The 25,259-nt window shown below is 40.5% G+C and overlaps 1 protein-coding gene across 3 annotated transcripts in view; it reads right to left on the bottom strand.

The window, feature by feature from the left end:
* Positions 1–25,259, bottom strand: part of LOC137647062 (protein farnesyltransferase subunit beta-like) — a 54,945-nt gene that overhangs the window by 16,374 nt on the left and 13,312 nt on the right. For 2 of the 3 annotated variants that reach the window (XR_011045521.1, XM_068380225.1), the window contains exons 2-8: positions 19,848–19,988; positions 19,206–19,444; positions 18,407–18,577; positions 18,062–18,191; positions 15,047–15,179; positions 4,477–4,588; positions 3,240–3,354 (exon numbers count right to left, since the gene is read on the bottom strand). Coding sequence is in view for 2 of the 3 variants with exons in the window: in XM_068380225.1 (XP_068236326.1) it covers positions 3,240–3,354; positions 4,477–4,588; positions 15,047–15,179; positions 18,062–18,191; positions 18,407–18,577; positions 19,206–19,444; positions 19,848–19,988 (1,041 nt within the window). In the remaining variant the exon portion in view is untranslated. Of the gene's footprint in view, positions 1–3,239; positions 3,355–4,476; positions 4,589–6,666; positions 6,935–15,046; positions 15,180–18,061; positions 18,192–18,406; positions 18,578–19,205; positions 19,445–19,847; positions 19,989–25,259 lie in introns of those variants that run through there. The other variant, XM_068380226.1, reaches the window with a different exon arrangement.

The raw sequence follows: 25,259 nt of genomic DNA, 5'->3' as shown, positions 1-25,259 counted from the left end.
TTGAAAGGTACTAGTACAGTAATAACCTTTTAGCAAAGTGCTTGTCTATACTGTAAACTGGTCCTCTCAACATATATTCCTGTGCTCACTTTTGAATATAGAAAAATACCTGACATTCTGTAAGAGTACAGAATTAAGATAGACTGCAATCGAATAACTTACTCTAAAAAGCATCATCTATCAACAAATATGACTTGTATAGTTGGAAACAGGTCTCCCTGGTACACATCCCCCGGAGAACTGCATCCTGTTACATCATTACTGCACGCCAAGTTCCAGTGTGTAGCCCAGCCCACCACCTCTGCCATCTCTCCCAATACTATCTGATAGGTTATGAGCTTGAGCTTGCTTAGATTCAGTTTAAAATCTAAGTTGGAAGTATGAATAATATACCTATGAATATGAAGCAGCTACTGTCACATATATAAGATAATTGTTTACATATAAATTGTAAAGCTTCCTTAAAAATATTCAAGCTAAATACATAAAAAAACAAATTAAAATAGTAAAAAGATTGCTACAGAAGTACGTGGTGTTGAAGAGGAGTTATCGAACCTTTTTCTAACTGTATTCGTTGCTTATTGTAGCCGATAGATAATATAATTATTATGGCATGAAATAGAGATGCTTCTGGTAAATTTAATATACTCATATAATTAATAATTACTGTTCCTGTTAATATCAGTCTATAATGAGAACTGAATGACTTGCTGAGTACTGCTTCATGGAATGAGCTTGGTAACAGTGTTGGCGAATTCTTTAACCTAGATAGGAATATATTTAAGGAAGCTTAACGAATTACACTAAACACTTACAGTACCTTTTAATATATACATGACAATAGTTACTTCATATTCACAGGTTTAATATTCATAGAGAAGTATGAAAAATATAGAGAGCAAAAGGTGGAAGTAAAGCGCAAGGTACGTGAGGCAAAGAGGGCAGCTGACCTGAGGTGGGGTCAGGGACTAGGTCAGTCATATGAAGAGAATAAGAAGTTTTGGAAAGAAGTGAAAAGAGTAAGGAAGGCCGGCGCAAGAATTGAAGAGACAGTGAAAGATGGAAATGGAAGGTTGTTAAAAGGAGAGGAGGCAAGGAAAAGGTGGGGGGAATATTTTGAAAGTTTGCTGAATGTTGAGGATGATAGGGAGGCAGATATAATTGCTGTTCCAGGTGTTGAGGTGCCAGTGATGGGAGATGAGAATGAGAGAGAGATTACAATAGAGGAAGTGAGGAGAGCACTAGATGAAACGAGAGTAGGAAAAGCATCTGGTATGGATGGTGTGAAAGCTGAGATGTTGAAGGAAGGGGGTGTGACTGTACTTGAATGGTTGGTGAGATTGTTTAATGTGTGTTTTGTGTTGTCAATGGTACCAGTAGAGTGGGTCTGTGCATATATTGTACCACTATATAAGGGTAAGGGAGATGTGCATGAGTGTTGTAATTCAAGAGGTATTAGTTTGTTGAGTGTAGTTGGAAAAGTGTATGGTAGAGTACTGATTAATAGGATTAAGGATAAAACAGAGAATGTAATCTTGGAGTACAGGGTGGTTTAGAAGAGGTAGGGGTTGTATGAATCAGATTTTTACAGTTAGGCAGATATGCGAGAAATATTTAGCAAAAGGTAAGGAGGTGTATGTTGCGTTTATGGATCTGGAGAAAGCATATGATAGAGTTGATAGGGAAGCAATGTGGAATGTGATGAGGTTATATGGAGTTGGTGGAAGGTTGTTGCAAGCAGTGAAAAGTTTCTACAAAGGTAGTAAAGCATGTGTTAGAATAGGAAATGAAGTGAGCGATTGGTTTCCGGTGAGAGTGGGGCTGAGACAGGGATGTGTGATGTCTCCGTGGTTGTTTAACTTGTATGTTGATGGAGTGGTGAGAGAGGTGAATGCTCGAGTGCTTGAACGAGGATTAAAACTGGTAGGCGAGAATGATCATGAATGGGAGGTAAATCAGTTGTTGTTTGCGGATGATACTGTACTGGTAGCAGACACAGAAGAGAAGCTTGACCGACTAGTGACAGAATTTGGAAGGGTGTGTGAGAGAAGGAAGTTGAGAGTTAATGTGGGTAAGAGTAAGGTTATGAGATGTACGAGAAGGGAAGGTGGTGCAAGGTTGAATGTCATGTTGAATGGAGAGTTACTTGAGGAGGTGGATCAGTTTAAGTACTTGGGGTCTGTTGTTGCAGCAAATGGTGGAGTGGAAGCAGATGTACGTCAGAGAGTCAATGAAGGTTGCAAAGTGTTGGGGGCAGTTAAGGGAGTAGTAAAAAATAGAGGGTTGGGCATGAATGTAAAGAGAGTTCTATATGAGAAAGTGATTGTACCAACTGTGATGTATGGATCGGAGTTGTGGGGAATGAAAGTGATGGAGAGACAGAAATTGAATGTGTTTGAGATGAAGTGTCTGAGGGGTATGGCTGGTGTATCTCGAGTAGATAGGGTTAGGAACGAAGTGGTGAGGGTGAGAACGGGTGTAAGAAATGAGTTAGCAGCTAGAGTGGATATGAATGTGTTGAGGTGGTTTGGCCATGTTGAGAGAATGGAAAATGGCTGTCTGCTGAAGAAGGTGATGAATGCAAGAGTTGATGGGAGAAGTACAAGAGGAAGGCCAAGGTTTGGGTGGATGGATGGTGTGAAGAAAGCTCTGGGTGATACGAGGATAGATGTGAGAGAGGCAAGAGAGCGTGCTAGAAATAGGAATGAATGGCGAGCGATTGTAACGCAGTTCCGGTAGGCCCTGCTGCTTCCTCCGGTGCCTTAGATGACCGCGGAGGTAGCAGCAGTAGGGGACTCAGCAGTATGAAGCTTCATCTGTGGTGGAAATGTGGGAGGTTGGGCTGTGGCACCCTAGCAGTACCAGCTGAACTCGGCTGGGTCCCTGGTTAGGCTGGAGGAACGTAGAGAGTAGAGGTCCCCTTTTTTGTTTTGTTTCTTGTTGTTGTCGGCTACCCCCCAAAATTGGGGGAAGTGCCTTTGGTATATGTATGTATGTAATATTCATACACCCAACTTCGATTTTACGTTGAATCGAGCAAAGCTGATACCAAGCAGATAGTGTCGGAAGATATGGCAGAAGTGGTTGTCGGGGCTACACACAGGAACTGGCCGTACAGTAAGGGTGTGACAGGCTACCTTCCTCAGAAAAAGGTGTGCCAGGGAAACTTGTGTCAAACTGTGACATGTTTATCCACATTCACTAGGGACTCCAGAACAAATCACATTACTTGTACTTACCAATTCATTGGTGGCCTTCCCAACTAAACATTTATTGTTTACTGATCCACTTGAAAAATGCTGAGCTACAGACATGCCACTCAGAGTGTAACATGTGTGGTAGAAGTCTGGAGATCTGTAAAGATGATAATAATGGTAGTAGATACACAACATAAAATAAGTAATTTCAATATAACTATACTGTATGGAAAATGAAAGGATACCATTAGAAAATATGTTTATTGTTATTATTACTTTAATAAAGAGAGTTATCAAGACCAATAAACTGCATTTACCCAAAGGCTTTTTTTCCCAAATGAAAGGAAAAAATTGAAGCAAAGTTATTGTATGACTGCTAAGTGGGGTGAGACAAAATGGAATAAATTAAATATAACAGCTAGAAAGCAATACAACTGAGGCAGCTTTCTGTTTTCCATATTCTACATCTAATCTTTTGTTGTTTTATGCCAAAAGGGTCTAACTTCTTTAAATTTCCCTTTCATCAGTTTTCACGTTTGACTTTAAAGAGCTCCTCCCCCAGGTGAGTCACATAACTTAAAGGCCTTGTTATACTACTACACATTAATGCTTAAAAACAATGACAATAATGAAAATAAAAATTTTATATACTGTACTTTACTTTACATGGTTCTCTAAACTATGTAAAATTATCACTTATGAAAAAATATTGTTCTTAACTACTGTACTTTCCAATGATTATACATTAATCTATAAACCACTGAACATTGAAATAGCTTAATGCTTAAAAATGTGTAAAAAATATCTGATCAAAAAGGTTTTTCAACTAGATTTCAAGAATTGGAAACTTCAGGTTTGGGGTATAAAGTAATGCCTCGAAGATCGAACTTGCCAAAACTCGAACAAATGTTGAAGGTCAAACAATTTTAAACAACCTGTATAACAGAAACAAAGCCGACTGAGCCAGTTCACATGTAGCTCTCTCCCAGTTCAGTTTTGGAATGAATTAGGATCTATCTCCAAGGTACTACTGTATACTGTATTCGCTTCTTATTACTCATAACTAAAGTTAACATGTAATAAAAAGGAAGATACAAAACAAAATCTCAGTACTGTATCATAATTGCAACAAATGGTAATTTAAAAGATGGCAGGTGGTGGAAGTTATTTTACCCTATTATATTTGAATAAAATGCACCCAATATTACATTAAATACCATAGCTATTGTATTCATAATTACTGTATACTGAATATTAGCAACATGATAACACTACATACTTGCCAGGTTTATCAATCAAGCCTCCCCTCGGATGCTGACAACACAGAAGTAAATATTCCTGAAGTGCTTCTTGCTGAAACATCCATCTATCACAGCTTAAACTTGCTGCATCTGGAATGCAAATTTAGAAATCTTTGAGTTTTCAAGTTCCTATAGTAATCTAATGACTACTAAACAACCATTGATGAACATGAGTACAGGGTAAACTTTCTCTTCCATACAGTTTATCATAAACCCCTGATTTTACATCAAAATTCATTCTTGAAGACCATTTTCCACTTTTAACCCCATGAAAAATGGAGACGGCAAAATTTCCATGATAGCAACAGCCAATAATTCAACAGTATGGCTCCTCATCTTTCACAAGGATTATTTCCCACAACAAACTGTTTCTGACATAAAATTCATTCATCTTAAGGATTATGCACTTTCAACAGCAGAAATTACATGGGATATGGGTAAAGACATGTAATACATCAACCCAGTATAGTATGATTTACCTCTAAAGCCCAAAAACTAATATGATTAGATGTATTAGATGTATAAAAGCTTCCATGAGGACCTGATACCTACCAACTGAGCACTAGCAAAGCCCAACAGCTGATACTAAAATATCTATCCTAGGTAAAATCAAACTTTTCTTTAAAAGCTTTTCCCTAAGTATTAGTGGACATCTGGTATACAGAACATAATAAAACACCATTTTTGGGGTTTCATTCACTCTAGTTTATGATAAACAATGAAAAATGCATGGAAAGAAGAAAGACAAAATTATAACCCCTTTTAACCTCTATTACATCACAAACACATGTGACAGCATTATTGTTACAAAATACTTTACATACACTGAAACTTTTATCATGATTAACTACTGATGCTGGATGTGGTTTTTTGTGACAAAGTACACAATGCCATGTAAAAGAGAGAATAATTATGCATTTAGATTGTAAAATTATTGTTATTCTATTGCACATGGCTACCAAAGATTTGCAACCTAGTACAGTATCACTGAATCAACTTGATACTGTATCTTCAACTACTGGGTAGCCGATTGTTTTATGCGAATAATTTTTATTTACATCAAACTGAAATTCATACGGTACAGTACTTTTGCAAAATATTTGTATATATGGGAGGTTTTTAAATAGATTTACATACTGTACATTTCAATAATGCAAATGTTAATCTACCAGACTGAAAATGTTTAATGGTTTTATTCTAACACCAAAAGTATCAAATTATTCTACACACAAATATTGTTTGGTGGATTTGAATTTAAGTAAAAATAAACTTCGGTGTTTCACACTCGTACCTTCTAATGTTTACATTTTCACCAAATCTACTTGCTGAAACTGATCGTCAAAAATATAGTATATCAGCTCATAAATACAGAAAATTTCTTCTAATAACACTTCAACAAATGAATGATAAAAAGCACCAATAATGATTTTCATACTGAAGTTCTACAATCCAGGGACCGCTTACTTTGAAATATATATAAAAAAAAAAAACTTGCAGCCACTGTAATCATGGTACTGTATCTCCCTTTCCCATCCTTGTAGGCAACACAACCTATAGTGTAGCCTAGTTTATTATTAAAATGGAAGATATTATGGAAGATATTACCCATCCCAATGAGTCAAGCTTGACTCTTTTAGAACTGGCAGTAGAGCCTAGTGAGGTGCACTGCTGATGGTACTGAGGATTATTTTAAAACATCCATTTTTCCCTCAGTTACACTGATTTCTTCTTGTTACTCTTGAGCTATGTTTCCTATCTTCCAACGCTATTGTATGAAGCCTTTTACTAAACCTTGTTTTGATTCTTATTCCTTGAGGCAGATGTATGGAAACATTCCAAATGTAATACAAAACTTATACAGTATGTGTGTACATTGTATGGTTGACTTTATTCATTCCAATTTAGGCCATGAAACTAACTTGTCACATATTATCCATTAGGAAGTGTTCAGTAAAGTCAAATAAGACCCATCTCTACCTTTAATTGTTAATACATTTGAGAAACGTGTTTTAACAATAAGGAACGTTTCTTAGTACAAATCCATTAACTGGCTTTTGCGGATGTGGAAATCCCAATCTTACAGGAATTACATTAGTCAAGATCCAATTTTGGGCTCCTTTACAAGCACATTTTGATACAGGGAGTGAGTCTGTGATTACTATTTCATTACATCAGTGTTATTAGACAGCAACTGCTTTTGGGTCTACAAATGTTCTGGACAGTAGGTCTTCTGTGATGTGCTAACCCTAATGTACAGTATTGTTTACTTAAGCTCATTGTTTCACATTTAATCCTCTAGTTGTTATTATTTGCCTCCCATTTGCTTGTTTTCCACAGATGTCTTCTTTTTCAGGAATGTTGAGCTGATCCAATGTTGTGGGTGACTTCTCTTCCACTTCCTAGCTTTTGTGACCCCAGTGCTGATTGGAAGGGTGACTAAAAGAAATTGATGGTGGACTGTTGACATTTTGTTATTGCATGCTTATGTTAGTCAGAAGAAAAAAATGGTGCAATATGTGTAGACCTTGGTGACTATCTTTTAAATATTAGTCATATGAATGTGGTTTGCAGTAATTCTGCTGGGTATTACAACATGTAGAGAAGGAGACAGTGATGAATTTAATATTTGCACAGACCTTCATCAGAGAAGTGCCCATTGAGATATAAATTGTTCATGTATGGGGTCATAATAACCAGTGAAAATAAGGATTCTTACATGAGGATTGATTTAGGTAAGTATTAAGTTGTATTCTTTTTTTCATTATATCTTGACTGTGTATACAATATGTGTAAATGTGGATCTGTAAAATTAGCATGGTGGTCAGTTTAAAGTGTTATCAAAGGTAAAACTGTGAATTATCATAGGTGAATTTATTCAAGTGTTTGTATGTATATAGATAGTGAATAAAGTAAAAAAAATTATATTTTAATTATAAAATAAATTTTTGAATATACTTACCCGGTGAATATATAGCTGCAACTCTGTTGCTCGACAGACAAAAAAAACTGTACAAAAAACTCGCCAGCGATCGCTATACAGGTTGCGGGTGTGCCCACCAGCGCCCACTGTCGGCCAGATACCATACTCCATGTAAACAAAGACTCAATTTTCTTCTCATCCCACTGCGTCTCTATTGGGGAGGAAGGGAGGGTCATTTAATTTATATATTCACCGGGTAAGTATATTAAAAAATTTATTTTATAATTAAAATATCATTTTTAAATATTTAACTTAGCCGGTGAATATATAGCTGATTCACACCCAGGGTGGTGGGTAGAGACCAGTTAAATATGTTTACATCTTATGAGCTAAGAGTTTTTATTTCATTTTAGAAGTTATCAAAATAACAAAAACAAAATAAATAGGTACCTGGTAAAGAAGTCGACTTAGACGATTACTCTGCCTTATAAGTACGTCTTCCTTACGGAGCCTCGCGATCCTCTTAGGATGCTGACAAACCCCTAGGAGCTGAAGTATCAAGGGCTGCAACCCATACAACAGGACCTCATCAAACCCCTAATCTGGGCGCTCTCAAGAAATGACTTTGACCACCCGCCAAATCAACCAGGATGCGAAAGGCTTCTTAGCCTTCCGGACAACCCATAAAAAACAACATTAAAAACATTTCAAGAGACAGATTAAAAGGATATGGAATTAGGGAATTGTAGTGGTTGAGCCCTCACCCACTACTGCACTCGCTGCTACGAATGGTCCCAGTGTGTAGCAGTTCTCGTAAAGAGACTGGACATCTTTCAAGTAAAATGACGCGAACACTGACTTGCTTCTCCAATAGGTTACGTCCATTATACTTCGCAGAGATCTATTTTGCTTAAAGGCCACGGAAGTTGCTACAGCTCTAACTTCGTGCGTCTTCACCTTAAGCAAAGTTCGGTCTTCCTCACTCAGATGTGAATGAGCTTCTCGTATTAACAATCTGATAAAGTATGACAAAGCATTCTTTGACATAGGCAAAGATGGTTTCTTAACTGAACACCATAAAGCTTCAGATTGGCCTCGTAAAGGTTTGGTACGCTTTAAATAGAACTTAAGAGCTCTAACAGGGCATAAGACTCTTTCTAGTTCATTGCCTACGATCTCCGATAAGCTGGGAATATCGAAAGATTTAGGCCAAGGCCGAGAAGGCAGCTCATTTTTGGCTAGAAAACCAAGTTGCAGCGAACAAGTGGCTTTTTCCGACGAAAATCCGATGTTCTTGCTGAAGGCATGAATCTCACTGACTCTTTTAGCCGAGGCTAAGCATACCAGGAAAAGAGTCTTAAGAGTGAGATCTTTCAGGGAGGCTGATTGTAACGGCTCAAACCTGTCTGACATGAGGAATCTTAGTACCACGTCTAAATTCCATCCAGGGGTAGCCAAACGACGCTCCTTGGTGGTCTCAAAAGACTTAAGGAGGTCTTGCAGATCTTTATTGTTGGAAAGATCTAAGCCTCTATGCCGGAAGACCGATGCCAACATGCTTCTGTAGCCCTTGATAGTGGGAGCTGAAAGGGATCGTCCTTTTCTCAGGTATAAGAGAAAATCAGCTATTTGAGCTACAGAGGTACTGGTCGAGGATACAGAAACTGACTTGCACCAGTCTCGGAAGACTTCCCACTTCGATTGGTAGACTCTAATGGTAGACGCTCTCCTTGCTCTAGCAATCGCACTGGCTGCCTCCTTCGAAAAGCCTCTAGCTCTCGAGAGTCTTTCGATAGTCTGAAGGCAGTCAGACGAAGAGCGTGGAGGCTTTGGTGTACAGTACCTTCTTTACGTGTGGCTGACGTAGAAGGTCTACCCTTAGAGGAAGACTTCTGGGAACGTCTACTAGCCATCGAAGTACCTCGGTGAATCATTCTCTCGCGGGCCAGAGGGGAGCAACTAACGTCAACCTTGTCCCTTCGTGAGAGGCGAACTTCTGCAGTACCTTGTTGACAATCTTGAACGGTGGGAATGCGTAGAGATCCAGATGTGACCAATCTAGGAGGAAGGCATCTATATGTATTGCTGCTGGGTCCGGGACTGGGGAGCAATAGATTGGAAGCCTCTTGGTCAGCGAGGTTGCAAAGAGATCTATGGTTGGTTGGCCCCAAGTGGCCCAAAGTCTCTTGCACGCATCCTTGTGGAGGGTCCATTCTGTTGGAATTACTTGCCCTTTCCGACTGAGACAATCTGCTATGACGTTCAAGTTGCCTTGGATGAACCTCGTTACTAGGGAGATGTCTTGACCTTTTGACCAGATGAGCAGGTCCCTTGCGATCTCGTACAACGTCAGTGAGTGGGTACCTCCTTGTTTGGAGATGTACGCCAAGGCCGTGGTGTTGTCTGAGTTTACTTCCACCACTTTGCCTCGAAGGAGATACTCGAAGCTTTTCAAGGCCAGATGTACTGCCAACAGCTCCTTGCAGTTGATATGCATGCTCCTTTGACTCGAGTTCCACAGACCTGAGCATTCCCGATCGTCCAGTGTCACGCCCCAGCCCAAGTCCGATGCGTCCGAGAAGAGAACGTGGTTGGGAGTCTGAACAGCCAGGGGAAGACCCTCTCTTAGGTTGATATTGTCCTTCCACCAAGTCAGACAAGACTTTATCTTTTCGGAAATCGGGATCGAGACCGCTTCTAGCGTCTTGTCCTTTTTCCAGTGAAAAGCTAGATGGTATTGAAGAGGACGGAGGTGTAGTCTTCCTAGTGACACAAATTGTTCCAGGGATGACAGCGTCCCTACCAGACTCATCCACAGCCTGACTGAGCAGCGTTCCTTCTTCAGCATCTTCTGGATGAATAACAGGGCTTGATCTATTCTGGGGGCCGACGGAAAAGCCCGAAAAGCTAGACTGTGAATCTCCATCCCTAAATACAGAATAGTTTGGGATGGGACCAGCTGCGACTTTTCCAAATCGACTAGGAGTCCCAATTCCTTGGTCAGATCTAGAGTCCACTTGAGATCCTTCAGACAGCGACGACTGGAAGAGGCTCTGAGAAGCCAGTCGTCCAAATAAAGGGAGGCTCGGATGTCCGATAAGTGGAGGAATTTGGCCACATTCCTCATCAGCCTCGTAAACACGAGAGGAGCTGTGCTTAGGCCAAAGCACAGGGCCCGAAACTGGTAGACCACATTTTCGAAGACGAATCTCAGAAAAGGTTGGGAGTCTGAGTGAATGGGGACGTGGAAGTAGGCGTCCCTTAGGTCTAGCGAGACCATCCAGTCTTCCCTTCTGACCGCTGCTAAGACTGACTTTGTGGTCTCCATGGAGAACTTCGTCTTTGTGACAAACACATTCAGAGCACTGACGTCTAGCACCGGTCTCCACCCTCCTGTCTTCTTTGAAACTAGGAAGAGACGGTTGTAAAATCCCGGTGATCGAAGGTCCGAGACTTTGACCACCGCTCCCTTCTCTAGCAAAAGAGACACTTCCAGTTTCAGGGCTTGTCTCTTTTCTTCCTCTCTGTACCTGGGAGAGAGATCGATGGGAGACGTTGCTAGAGGAGGTTTGCGTACAAAAGGGATTTTGTACCCCTCTCTGAGTAACTTTACAGATTGTGAATCTGCGCCTCTCCTCTCCCAGGCTTGCCAGAAGTTCTTGAGTCTGGCCCCCACTGCTGTCTGAAGTTGCGGGCAGTCAGACTCTGCCCTTGGAGGACTTGGGTCCTTTCCTCTTCCCTCGTTTCCCTTCGGCACGAGCACCTCCTCTGCTGGAGGCTCTGCCACGAAAGGGCGGAATAAAGCGAGACGCTGGAGTGTCTATCCTCGGTCTAGCAGATAATGTAGGCAAAGGGGGAGCTTTGCGAGCTGAGGACGCAACAAGATCGTGGGTGTCCTTCTGAACTAACGAAGCGGCAATTTCCTTTACCAAGACTTCAGGAAACAGGCACTTGGAAAGGGGAGCAAAGAGAAGTTCAGATCTCTGGCATGGTGTAACTCCAGCAGACAGGAACGAACAGAGAGACTCTCGCTTTTTCAGGACTCCGGACATGAATGAGGCAGCTAGCTCATTGGACCCATCACGGACGGCCTTGTCCATGCAGGACATAATGAGCAAAGAAATATCCTTATCTGTCGAAGAGATTTTCCTGCTCAGGGCTCCTAAGCACCAGTCTAAAAAGTTAAAGACTTCGAAAGCCCTAAAGATCCCTTTAAGAAGGTGGTCCAGGTCCGATGGTGACCAACAAATCTTCGAGCGTCTCATGGCAAGGCGGCGGGGAGAGTCTACAAGACTTGAGAAGTCGCCCTGGGCAGAGGCAGGAACTCCCAAGCCGAGAACTTCTCCCGTGGCATACCAGACGCTCGATCTAGAAGAGAGTTTAGATGGGGGAAAGGCAAATGCTGTCTTCACTAAACTCTTCTTGGACTCTAACCAGTCTCCTAACAGCCGCAAAGCTCTCTTGGATGAGCGTGAGAGGACGAGTTTAGTAAAGGCAGGTGCGGTAGAAGGCATGCCTAATACAAACTCTGACGGCGGAGAACGAGGAGCCACAGAAATAAAATGGCCAGTTCTGACTGTTGATCGTCTTGTTGTTCAGCAACATCCTCATCAGATAGTTCCTCATCCGAAAACTGATGAGGAAACGGCAACGGAGTGGGCAACGTCTGGTTCGCTGAGTCCGGTCGCACTGGTGCATGCGTGACGGAGCCGGACGCAACGTCATGGAACTGCTGCACAGTCTGTGAACTGTCAACAACCATGGGAGCGCGAGGACGCACAGCGTCCACCCGAGACTGTCTAGACCGTCTGGGTTGTGCAGTCGAAACCACACCGGGTTGCGGAGGTTGACGCACCACGTCAAAACAAGTCACCTCTGATGGTTGTTGAACGTCCTGAACGTCAACAACCACCTCCGAGCGTCGCTTAACGTCAACGTGCGGCTGGCAACCCACACTGGGTCGCATCGGTGGAGGAACCACCTCAACTGGTAGACGCGAGAAGGAGACCTCAGCGTCAACAGGACGCACAACCGATCGCTTGGAAGGTTGTTGGCCAGAAGGTTCAGCAGCAACCTTCTCCGCATGAAAGTCCTGCATCAAGGACGTAAGCTTGGACTGCATGTCTTGCAGCAAAGCCCATTTAGGGTCTACGGGAGCAGGTGCGGCAACAGACGGGGTTAGCGACTGAAGCGGTACCGCTTTGCCTCTCTTAGGCGGTGAGCAGTTATCAGATGACGGCAACGAGTCCGAACTGACCCAGTGGCTACAACCGGGACGTTGGACTTGTCCTGAAGGGACCGACTTACGCTTTAAAGGTCGTGAGACCTTGGTCCAAAGTTTCTTACGAGAAACACCTTCAGACGACGAGGTAAAAACGGGCTCTCTCGTCTTACGTAGGTAGGGGCGATCTTGGGGAGATACGCCTGATACCATGGAGGGAACGTCTGTTCGCTGATCAAGGCCTCTCGAACCCATGCGTCGTACGACATTGCTTCTTCCCTGGGCTTGGGAGCTTGCAAGAGGTCCCGGACTAGGAGGACGACAGGCACGAACAGACGAACCCTCAAGCGCAACACTGTTCACAACACTTTCACTAGGCACTTTATCACTTCCCGCGGCACTTTGGCACTTTAGCTCCTTAACATCCGCCAAGAGTTGATTGCGGTCACTTGCAAGGGACTCAACTCTCTCCCCCAGGGCATGGATAGCACGCATCATGTCAGCCATCGATGGTTCCTGAGTGCCAGGAGGGGGGTTAGGAACAACCACTACAGGGGAAGGAATAGGTTGTGGGGCATGAGGAGAGGAAAAATCTATCGACCTAGAAGAACTTCTCCTAATTCTATCTCTCTCTAGCCTGCGTGTCTACTTCTCAAATTCGATAAAATCGAATTCCGAAAGGCCCACGCATTCCTCACACCGATCTTCCAATTGACAGGTTTTACCCCGACAATTGGAACAAACAGTGTGAGGGTCGAGAGAAGCCTTCGGAAGACGCCTAGAACAGTCCCTAGCATTGCATTTTCTAAACTTGGGAACTTGTGAAAGGTCAGCCATTTTGAATTGGTCAAGGGAAAATTCCAAAAAACGATCTAAGTCATCAACAATGAATCCGATACAAAAAAGAGTTCAAGGATTTATTTGAAGAAAAACCCTGCACAGCGCAAGCTCAAAACCAGAATATAGTACTTCACCAAAGATGATGGGAAAAACTCCAGGTTTCAACAGCGAGTAAAGTACGTCTTGTCGACAGAGAGAAAATTGAGTCTTTGTTTACATGGAGTATGGTATCTGGCCGACAGTTGGCGCTGATGGGCACACCCGCAACCTGTATAGCGATCGCTGGCGAGTTTTTTGTACAGTTTTTTTTGTCTGTCGAGCAACAGAGTTGCAGCTATATATTCACCGGCTAAGTTAAATATTTAAAATAAGTACTGCAGAAACATGCTGGATTCAGGTCCACAGTGTCCAAACCACACTATAGTACGAATGTCAGTATGTTTCAGCACAACTGTCAATACAATCCTGACCATATATGAGGCTCATTCATGCCCTCTCTGATTGCTGTTTACAAATCATATCTTCATTATGCTGAGGGTAGAGGTGCAAAATATGTTGCAAGTGACCGCCATAGCAGCAGCATCTTCACACAGAAACAGATTTAAGAATCCTGCTCATCAATGTTACCAACTGATTATTTTTGAGACTGCTCAGTCTGTAGGTTCTCAGAATCTTTCATTATATTAGAAGTATAGAAATGTGATACTGGTTTAAATGAAGTACAGTATTGTATGACAATAATTATATATTCTTTCACACATTAGAATTATTTTCCTATACACTTAACTATCTACACATACTGCACTCTAATTTCCTCTGATACACCTGAAGCATTGAGCATTGTGTGTTTCCCAACTCGTACATCACAGGACGTAGTTTTGAAAATAGAAGTGGTACAAAATATCCGTGAAAACCTTGCGTAAAGTAAATTTCCTAAAACATAATGCTTAGTAAAGTTATAAAAGACAATTCATTTAAAACACAACTAAAAGTACTATGGCTGGCCTTTAGCAACTTGGCATGTTCTACACTACAGTATTGTATCAAGTATTCCCCAAATGCATACAAAATGGTTGTTAACAATTTAATAAAAACTAATGTTGCTGTGAGAGTGACACATCACTAGGTAATGTATTATGAAGTAAAATTAATGGTAAGATCTAATACTTTCTTTAACATTGGCACAAGATGTAGAGTAGCTTCATCAAATCATGTGCTGCATGTGTGCGTTTCATTTTCAAGATATGTACGGGCAATGGGACGCAAGTTGTTCTAATTTCTTTACTATACTGTAATTGTAAAAACTAATCATTTCTTTACTATGATTGTAAAAACAATATCTCATGTTTTTGCATACAAAGTAATATGAAAAAAAAGAGCCCAGACCAATCTTACAATAAAAAGTTGAAAGTCCATGTGAGAAAGCCAGAAGAAAAATTTACTAAATATTCTACAAAAGGAGACAGTAAAAAAATTATTTGGATTTTTTATGGGTGAAACAGAACTAAAAATATATGGATTTTTTATGGGTGAAACAGAACTAAAAATATAAACTTTCATACAGTACCTTCCTCTGCAAGTATTGAATGAAGGATGGGGAACAGACCTCCCTGCCAGAAGGAATAACAACCATCTACTAATTTGTTGGTGCGTCCTTGGAAGCCTCCTTCAAAGGCCATCTGACGATTAACCGCCCATCTCTGTAAAGGTCAGATTTTTAATAAGTTCCATAATAGATTGCATATCAATCACTTGCAGCTTTGGGCTACTTCATTTTATCTTTCAAAACTTTTTACTGTAACTTAGGACTTATGCAAGTATCTTGCTCACTCCCCATATGGTACTTCAAATTCTACTTTCTTCTTTTATATTCATGTTACCCTCTGTATATGCTTAACCCACAAAGGACGAATGGCGGCGCCGCCAAAGGATGACGACTGTTTATTGATATTTATAGAAAAAAGAAAAAACTATTTGATATTTATAGAAAAAAGAAAAAAACTGTAAATATATTATTTTTCACTCTAATATATAAGTATTTGGTATCATTGAAACCGCAAGAAGATGAGCTTTTTGATTAAAGCATTTATTGTTTAATACATATTTAATTACTTTGGATATAAAAAAATGTCTTTAGAAACCACAGTTGCAAAAAAATCAAAGTCACTTTGAAGCTGGATTATTACAAAACTTATTATTCCTATTTGTTATAACAGTACTAATTTTGTAAAGAATGTAATTTTGAAAATGTCCTTAAAAAAACAGAATATTCTATCCAGTAATACGTGGTAAAAAAAATTATATATCAACATATCAAGTGACAATTTTTCACTATTTGGTAATGCGGATTTACAAAAATATTACAGCATACATAATTATCAAGTGAGTTCACAAAAGTAGCCTCAATTATTGAGTTGAATTTACTGACAATCTTCATGGTCATCATCGTCCTCATGTTTCCTCTTAGGACGACCTTTCACCCTGAAGTAATGTTGCAGCTTTGGCCAGCATTGCTCATGAATGCCAGCATTGCATCCAGGACGCCAGTGCTTCGAGCGCTTGGGACAACCTGCACATAATCTTTGCTTGCAACCATCTAACCTAGCATAAACATGGCATGAACCAGGTGAACTGACGGGAATAAGACTACGACCTGGCGACTGTGGAATGAGAGGGTAAGATGCAGCATCTGGGATCGACAGACATTCAATAATGTCACAAAGAAAATCATCTCTCTTGGATAGACTATCAGTATTTTGCTGATAGATAATATAAGCATTTAGAACTGATACATCTATAAGATTACTATAAATTTTCTTCCAGTATCTCCTGGTTGACCTTTGTACAGCATAATGATAAAGTTTTTTATCCAAAAGGTCAACACCTCCCATACCAACATTATAGTCATTTAAGACTTAGGCTTGATTTTTTCTCCATGTCTTGTCTGCAATGTGACATTTTCAGCATGAGCATATGTTGTCAAAAGGTAAACTGGCTTTCGAGTTGCTTTCATTTTTAAACCACAGGTAAGTAACTTTCCTTTTTTTACAAAGGCAGTGTCACCTGTGCTGAGATTCTGCCTGACCAAAATTTGAGGCAAAAATCTAGAATTAATCTTTATTGTTCCTGTGAGTATTGTCTTTTGTGTTAGTAGGGCTTCTGCTAGAGGAATCTTTGTATAAAAGTTGTCGGTAATCAGGTGATAACCTTTATTGAGAACCTTGCTTTTCTCCATTATATTCATTACTACTGTATGAGTAAAGCCTTGCTGACTTCCAGTAGCATAAAATCATGCCCTGAATATAAATCTATTATGATAAACACATTCAGTGGAAGCTTCACAAAGTTCAAACTTTTTTATCCCATATCTACAGTGCCGTTTATTGGGCATATATTGTATACTGTAAATGCACACATATTACGCATACCAATCATACTTTCACCAAGGGAAATAGTCTGCTGAAGATTGTAATGATCCTTGAATAACTTATTGCAGGAATCTAAAAGAGGGCATACTCGAAACCATGGGTCATACTGTGGGTCACCTCTGGGCTTATTCAAGGTATTATCATTCAAATGAAGAAATCGACTAATTAGAAGATATTCATCTCGTGGCATGGTTTCTCAAAAAAAACGAATTCTAGTTGAACAAAACGTACTCCATAAATCTTTTATATCCTGCACTTTGATCAATCCCATGAGCAAACTAAGAGCTAAAAACTTTTTCGGTCTTTCATGAGTCACTGGTTTCCAGCTTCTGTATTTGAATCGTGGATGTTCTCTAATCCACTCTTCCTTACTAGCTAAAAATCTGTTGGCATATATGTTAGTCTCACGAACAAGAATATCTATAATATCATCGGTTATAAATAAAGAAAAGTATTCAATAGGCTGTGAATTACAGTTAGGAATCCCAAAAGAACCTACATTTCTTTGGGTAAAAACAAAATCACTCCCACAGTCAATACCTTCAGGCAGATAAACACGTGCCCAGGATGAGGCAACAAGTTCAATGTCAAGATCGTCGTCATAAACATCGCTATCAGTAATATAATCATCACTATCATGCTCACTATGGCTGTCCAAATCATCAGCACTTGTTTCTGAATCATAAAGATAATCAATATTAGCCATTATAAAACAAATTAACTCTTAATTTTGCTTAATAAAAGTTATCTTTTATCGTGCCACCAGATAACAAAATCTCGATCGATAAGCCAAACAGCATCTACCCCCACTGCCAACAGTGCATGCTTAGTACACTCCTATAACCTCAAAGTATAAGATTTCTGGCAACTTTGCTTTGTAAACGATCACTGATTGGTTAAAGTAGCCTGTGACTTCAATAGAAGGCGGAGTTAAAGTCATACGTATGAGGGAGAAAGGATGAAAAAATGCATCTACAATGTAGACGCTCGCATGTTGATGGCAATTAATGCATCCATTATATGGACGGGTCGTCCTTCGTGGGTTAATACTGTACTGTTATAATCAAATGTGCTATATTCTCGAGTACATAAACCCAAATATAGTATCCTTTCAAATGTTGAATTTACAATGTAATAATAACTATAAAACTTACCAAAAGAGCTGGAGTATGGCACAGATGGTGGGAATTCAGAAGTGTTAGAGCTGCTAATCCACAAAAAGTATAGCCACCATGAGCTTCCATTCCAGGGGCACCACTGAAGCCCCCTTCATATGACTGACACCTGAAATAGTTTCAATTCAACAGCAAGTAAAGTGGTATATGAGATTATTATTTTTTTCCTTTTTATAATTCTACAGCAATGAATGACAAGCCCATACTCTTACAAAAGATAAGTTCTATAGTGATGAATGAGGAGCCCATACACTTGTAGCAGAGAAATTACACAAGCTAAATGAATGGTTACCAGCATTTCTAAATACATCTTTAAGCCCTTACCTCATAATCCAGTGAGGAGTATTTTCAAAAAGCTGGCTAGTACAAATATTTGTCAGGCGTGCTACAGACACAGCACAGTATACGCCACGGATGTCAATTTCTCCTCCTTCATGCATACGGAAAGCTGCTTCTGGAGTCCGCATACTCCATAAGAACTCTTGCAATTTTTCCCTACAAAGATCATCAGATATTGATTTGTTGTGACATAACTAGATACTTTTCTCCAAAACCCATCAATCACATACAATATATGTCAACATTCATGATCTCAACTGTTCCAAGACTCGCAGACTTTTGTCTATGACACATTGAAAGAATTAAAGTTCAACAATATGAGTTTCCCCTGGGATCATAGGAAGTATCACTCTATTACACGTAGTTTGAACATGAAATTTTCCATCTAAATGAACTTTATATATGAAACATCTGTTAATTCTAAGCACCTTTAGCAAAAACAGAACCACTTTTAACAATCCAATAGCTTTGATTAATTTTATTTACCAGTTATCATAATCTCTTTTCTGGACTCGACCTGTGTCACTCCATGAAATGCTCCTCATAGCACCATTTCTAAGGCATAAATATTGCCTTTATTACAATACTGTACTCTACTAGGAGAGTAAAAATAACAACTTAGTCATGCACCACTATAAAAGTAACCTAAATTACAGATGATTGGCACAAGAATTACTCTTCTACTCTTATTTTAACCTAAGCTGAACCACAGACAATACTCAAGCAGTCCTATCATGCATGATCTGAGCAGTCACAGCTATAATATGAAACTATATTCAATCACCTGTTAATTGCATCATAAGCTTCCTTTGTACCTATAATAACTAAGGCATTAACTGCAGCATATGTTGGAGCCAAATGAGGATATTGCCCAGGACCACCACCGAAGCCACCATTAGGACTTTGGCAATGGCGCAAAAAATCTATAACCTTTTTGGCCTCTTCCTCATCCAGTCTCACATCTAAGAGTTCCAATGCATGGATAGCCCAATATACAAACCAAGGTCGACTAGCATCTAAAACCTAGAAATAGAAAATTGAGTTACCACAGATTTTCAAAACAGAAAGTTGCTAATGGTCACATAAAACTGTCAAGCACCTGACTTAGCTTAGTAAACAATAAAAATTTCAATATGCATCAAATTGTATACATGTTGATTCTAAAGCAAATACAGTATGAGGAATGGCTGAACTAAAGGCCTTACAATCATAAAATAAAGATCAAGAACTTGCAAATTCTGTAACACAAAAGTACCATAAAGACCATTAATTACATAATCCCAAATCTAAAATCAAAAGCCTCACACCAAACAAATTATTATATAATTTTGTCCCCACTAACAAATGAATACATAATTTTGCAAATTTTCGTATTTTACAGAATCCAGTTCTGATACAAAAAAGTATTTATGATAATTAAACTTACTGTGCATCCTTCTGGAAGATTGGCCAAGCCTTTCTTTAAGTAAGCCACATGTCGATCTCGGTGTAAAATAGGACCTTTGGTAGTATCATTTGTAGTTTTAACCCAGTTGTATAATGCAGCAATAGAGCATTCCACTTTTATCTGAAAATAGTTTAAATTTATGAGAAAACAAGAGCTGTGCTGGAGTGAAATTTAAAATCCTTCCCTACGAAATATTTTATACTTTTCACAAATAAATGTTATTTAACCTGTACTATACAGCAAATATAATACAATTTGTACTTTAAGATAAGACTCTCTCTCATTACTTTTTACCAGAAGACCTTGTCAGTCACTCTGGTCATGATATTCTAAGATTCCTGGTTAGGTTGTTTCCTCATTGTTAGTTTCAGAACCACCAAAAATTATTTGTTACCATATTTCAATGAACCACCTAAAGAACTCTAAGTACGATACACACTCTAAAAAACCATCAACATGATTACTTATTCAGATATGGAAAGATGCGAGTAAACCTGTTCATACGCCATAACTTTTGTCCTATCTTGAATATGGATTTTCTTTCAATACAGCCTCTTTCTTCAAGCCATTTCATTTCATAGATAATTACTATGGACCTTTACTAATTGTAAAAGATTTCTATATGACACACCATCTTAACCATTTTTAATAATCACTGGAAACCATAATTATTTGAATACTTTAACTGTTGTCCAAGTTTACCAACAAGGGTAAGTTGAGGCACTTCATTGGAAATTTAGGGTTAGGAAGGAAAGATCTGAATTGAATTTTTGATCGACTGATTTATTGAATTAAGATCCAAATTGGATTTTTGCCCAGTACTGTATTAGAATCAAAACCTGGGTCATTTGATCCATACCCAGTCACTTTGATACACTTTTCCTTTTAAAAACCAATATCCAAAGGAATTATTATAAAATTTCTGATTGCAATAATTTCTGGCCAATCTCCTTGCTGATTTCTGACAACTGAAAAGTTTGCCTTTTTGCCATTATATAAGTACCATAGCTGCCTTCATTCAATACACTTGCTTGCAGAAAGCCATTAAGCCAAGCAACAATATTTTATTAAAATCACCAGTCTCCAGATGCCAGTAAATTCCTCTACCAGGTACAGCCAACTTAAAAATCCTAAAGAGGTGTCATTTGCAACTTCTAGCACTTGACTCTCCAAAATTGTTTCTCCATTGTCTGACAAGGATGGAATTTTAAAGAACCTGGAAGATAAGTCCAAAACAGGAACAGTAGATGAGAAAAAGGAAGGTGATGACCCTTTAAAGGGTGGCATGTACCCATCTTCAAGGATCTTAACTAGCCAGGGCTACTGCCCCTTCTGCTATCACACTCAACTCATAATAACTTGAAGAGGAATACTGCTTACCTCAGCATCCTACTCCATTCTTTTTCCCCTTGCTTCCCTTTTTGGACCAAGTCTGAAAGGTAGTACAAAAGAGGAAGAACCAGCTAGCGCTCCCAGCTGCGGTCTAAAGGAAAACTTAGCCTTCCTACATTGAATGCGTACCTGGCGTTCCATTTGAAGAACCAGGGGCTCTTTAGGAGACTGAACAATGTATGGTGCTCTACTTTACTCCCCAAAGTTATCAAACTTTCAGATGAGAGAAAAGACCTTGATGAAAGTAGATGAGGAAGGTTACAGTAAGCACAAAGAACTATCACCTGGGGATCGTACCCATGAGGATAATCGTGCACGAGGAGAACCTTCATATGCGTAGAGGTGATGGTGCGCATGGATCTTGCTGACCTTAAAGTCTCTAATCATGTTGTAGGTCTCATTAAGAAGGTCTTATCCTCTGCATTGAGTTAACCTTGGTATCTCACTGTCAGATAAAGGAAGAGAATGAAGTATACTGTACTGCAACAAGAGCAGAAGTGCCAGATACTTTAACTACTTCATCTCGTAGGTTGGTGAGAGTTGTTGCGCCACCCTTGTCATGCTCACATGAAGGAGGGTTGGAAGAAATCTGGTAAGACTTGGTACAGATGGTCTTCTTCGTCTTTGGAGGTCAGGCAGCATCTGAAGGCTCAGCAACAGAGGACAAGGTCCAAGGTACTATACAGAACTGGGGGGAGGAGGAAAGCAAGGTTGTTACTTATCCTTCCCAGAGATCAATGTCCAGGATTTCTCAGCTGGCAGCAATGACACCACAGAAGTGGAAGATCGATGATTCTATCCTTCTCCCTATGCAGGTGGGGTGGCAGATGAGGAAGGCACAGCAGCTGAAGTCCTAGGGTCCTAGCATCTGCTAAGGCCTTCAGCAGCTTCTCTACAGACAGAATTTCATCAAGAGCTTTAGGTCCAGGTCCCTAAAAACATAGTCAGATAATACAGCAGAGGACTCACTTTGAGGACAAGGGTAGGAATACAGTATCACCTTTTCTGGGGGCAAGATGATAAAACTGCCTCACCTGAAGCTTGCCCCGAGGGCAGATTGGAATTACCTTCCTTTGATTTTCCCCCAGATGACTCTAGAGGAATGTCACGAAAGCACAGCAGTTCAAGCACCAGAGGCCAAGAAACAGAATGAAGAAGCCTTCTATGGATTGTGGAAAAACTCAAGACACCAAAGAATCGTCCCTCTCTGCCTTATTTTTCCTCCCCCTGCCGTACTGAGACCACTGTGAAAGCAGCCACAAACTGTACTTGTCACAGGGAGATTGTGAACCGTCATAGCACCCACATAAAGGCCACTAAGAATGGAGATCCACGTCCTGCTGGCTCAGAAACCTGATGCAACTGAAGCCAGATTTACACGGGCAACCCTGCAAGCCTACATATGAATTTTCCATCACAAGAACAAGTCAAACTGAAAAGAGTAAAAGAAGAATTAGAAAAAGCAGCAAACCTTTGTTTATCAAAAAGTATGTCTGTACTGCTCTTCAGCTAAAATCAAAGTGGCTACTCAAGTGTGTTGGAAAGGGTCAGGGGTTCCTCACTACCAGCCAGTACCTACTGACACCTTGTTATAAATTTTAACAACAGAGTTCCAGCTACACTGAAATCATGACCCTTAAAATGTTATTTTCATTAGTAAAATAAATTTTTGAATATACTTACCCGATAATCATGTAGCTGTCAACTCCGTTGCCCGACAGAATTCTACGGACGGGATACGCCAGCGATCGCTATACAAGAGGGGGGTGTACTCACCAGCGCCACCTGTGGCCAGGTACTGCAGTACTTCTTGTTGACACCACCTCAATTTTTCCTCGGTCCACTGGTTCTCTATGGGGAGGAAGGGTGGGTCAATTAAATCATGATTATCGGGTAAGTATATTCAAAAATTTATTTTACTAATGAAAATAACATTTTTCAATATTAATCTTACCCGATAATCATGTAGCTGATTCACACCCAGGGAGGTGGGTGAAAACCAGTGTACATGTATATCAAGAAGCTAAGTATCCCGTATTTCATATTATCAGTTATTCAAAATAACAATGAAATTATAAGTACCTGGTAAGGAAGTCGACTTGAACCATTACTCTGCCTTTAAAAAGTTCGTCTTCCTTACTGAGCGCAGCGTTCCTCTTAGGAGGCTGAACAACTCTAAGGTGCTGAAGTATAAAGGGCTGCAACCCATACTAAAGGACCTCTACACAACCTCTAACCTAGGCGCTTCTCAAGAACGAATTGACCACCCGCCAAATCAACTAGGATGCGGAAGGCTTCTTAGCCTACCGTAACAACCCAAAAACAACAATAAAAGCATTCAAGAGAAAGGTTAAAAAAGGTTATGGGATTAAGGGAATGTAGTGGCTGAGCCCTCACCTACTACTGCACTCGCTGCTACGAATGGTCCCAGGGTGTAGCAGTTCTCGTAAAGAGACTGGACATCTTTGAGATAAAAAGATGCAAACACTGACTTGCTCCTCCAATAGGTTGCATCCATAATACTCTGCAGAGAACGGTTCTGTTTGAAGGCCATCGAAGTAGCTACAGCTCTCACTTCGTGGGTCCTTACCTTCAGCAAAGCAAGGTCTTCATCCTTCATGTGAGAATGAGCTTCTCTAATCAGAAGCCTTATGTAATACGAAACTGCGTTTTTGGACATAGGCATCGAAGGTTTCTTGATGGCACACCATAAGGCTTCTGATTGTCCTCGTATAGGTTTTGACCTTTTAAGATAATACTTTAGAGCTCTGACAGGGCAAAGAACTCTCTCTAGCTCGTTACCCACCATGTTGGAGAGGCTAGGAATTTCGAACGATCTAGGCCAAGGACGTGAAGGAAGTTCATTTTTTGCCAAAAACCCGAGCTGTAAGGAACATGTTGCTGTTTCGGATGTGAATCCTATGTTCCTGCTGAAGGCGTGAACCTCACTAACTCTTTTGGCTGTTGCAAGGCAGACGAGGAAAAGAGTTTTGAGAGTAAGGTCTTTGAAAGAGGCTGACTGGAGAGGTTCAAATCTAGAAGACATCAGGAACCTTAAGACTACGTCTAGATTCCAGCCTGGAGTGGACAAGCGACGTTCTTTAGAGGTCTCGAAAGACTTAAGGATGTCTTGTAGATCCCTGTTGGAAGAAAGATCCAAGCCTCTGTGGCGGAAAACTGATGCCAACATACTTCTGTACCCTTTGATCGTAGGAGCCGAAAGAGATCTAACATTCCTAAGATGTAACAGGAAGTCAGCAACTTGGGTTACAGAGGTATTGGTAGAGGAAACTGCATTGGCTCTGCACCAGCTTCGGAAGACTTCCCACTTGGATTGATAGACTCTACGAGTGGAAATCCTCCTTGCTCTGGCAATCGCTCTGGCTGCCTCCTTCGAAAAGCCTCTAGCTCTAGAGTCTTTCGATAGTCTGAAGGCAGTCAGACGAAGAGCGTGGAGGCTTGGGTGTACCTTCTTTACGTGAGGTTGACGTAGAAGGTCCACTCTTAGAGGGAGAGTCCTGGGAACGTCGACCAGCCATTGCAGTACCTCTGTGAACCATTCTCTTGCAGGCCAAAGGGGAGCAACCAACGTCAGCCGTGTCCCTTCGTGGGAGACGAACTTCTGAATAACTCTGTTGATGATCTTGAACGGCGGGAATGCATAAAGATCGAGATGGGACCAATCCAGCAGAAAAGCATCCACGTGAACTGCTGCCGGGTCTGGAATTGGGGAACAGTACAATGGGAGCCTCTTGGTCATGGAGGTGGCGAACAGATCTATCGTTGGTTGACCCCACAAGGTCCAAAGTCTGTTGCACACGTCCTTGTGAAGGGTCCATTCTGTGGGGATGACTTGACCCTTCCTGCTGAGGCGATCTGCCGAGACATTCATATTGCCCTGAATGAATCTCGTTACCAGCTTGAGGTTTAGACTTCTTGACCAAATGAGGAGGTCCCTTGCGATCTCGTATAGCCTCCTCGAATGAGTCCCTCCCTGCT

Source organism: Palaemon carinicauda, chromosome 9 (genome assembly GCF_036898095.1).
Source record: "Palaemon carinicauda isolate YSFRI2023 chromosome 9, ASM3689809v2, whole genome shotgun sequence".
Classification (NCBI taxonomy): Eukaryota; Metazoa; Arthropoda; class Malacostraca; order Decapoda; family Palaemonidae; genus Palaemon; species Palaemon carinicauda.
The sequence above is the reverse complement of the archived record's forward strand: the minus strand, read 5'-3'. Positions and strand labels throughout refer to the sequence as shown.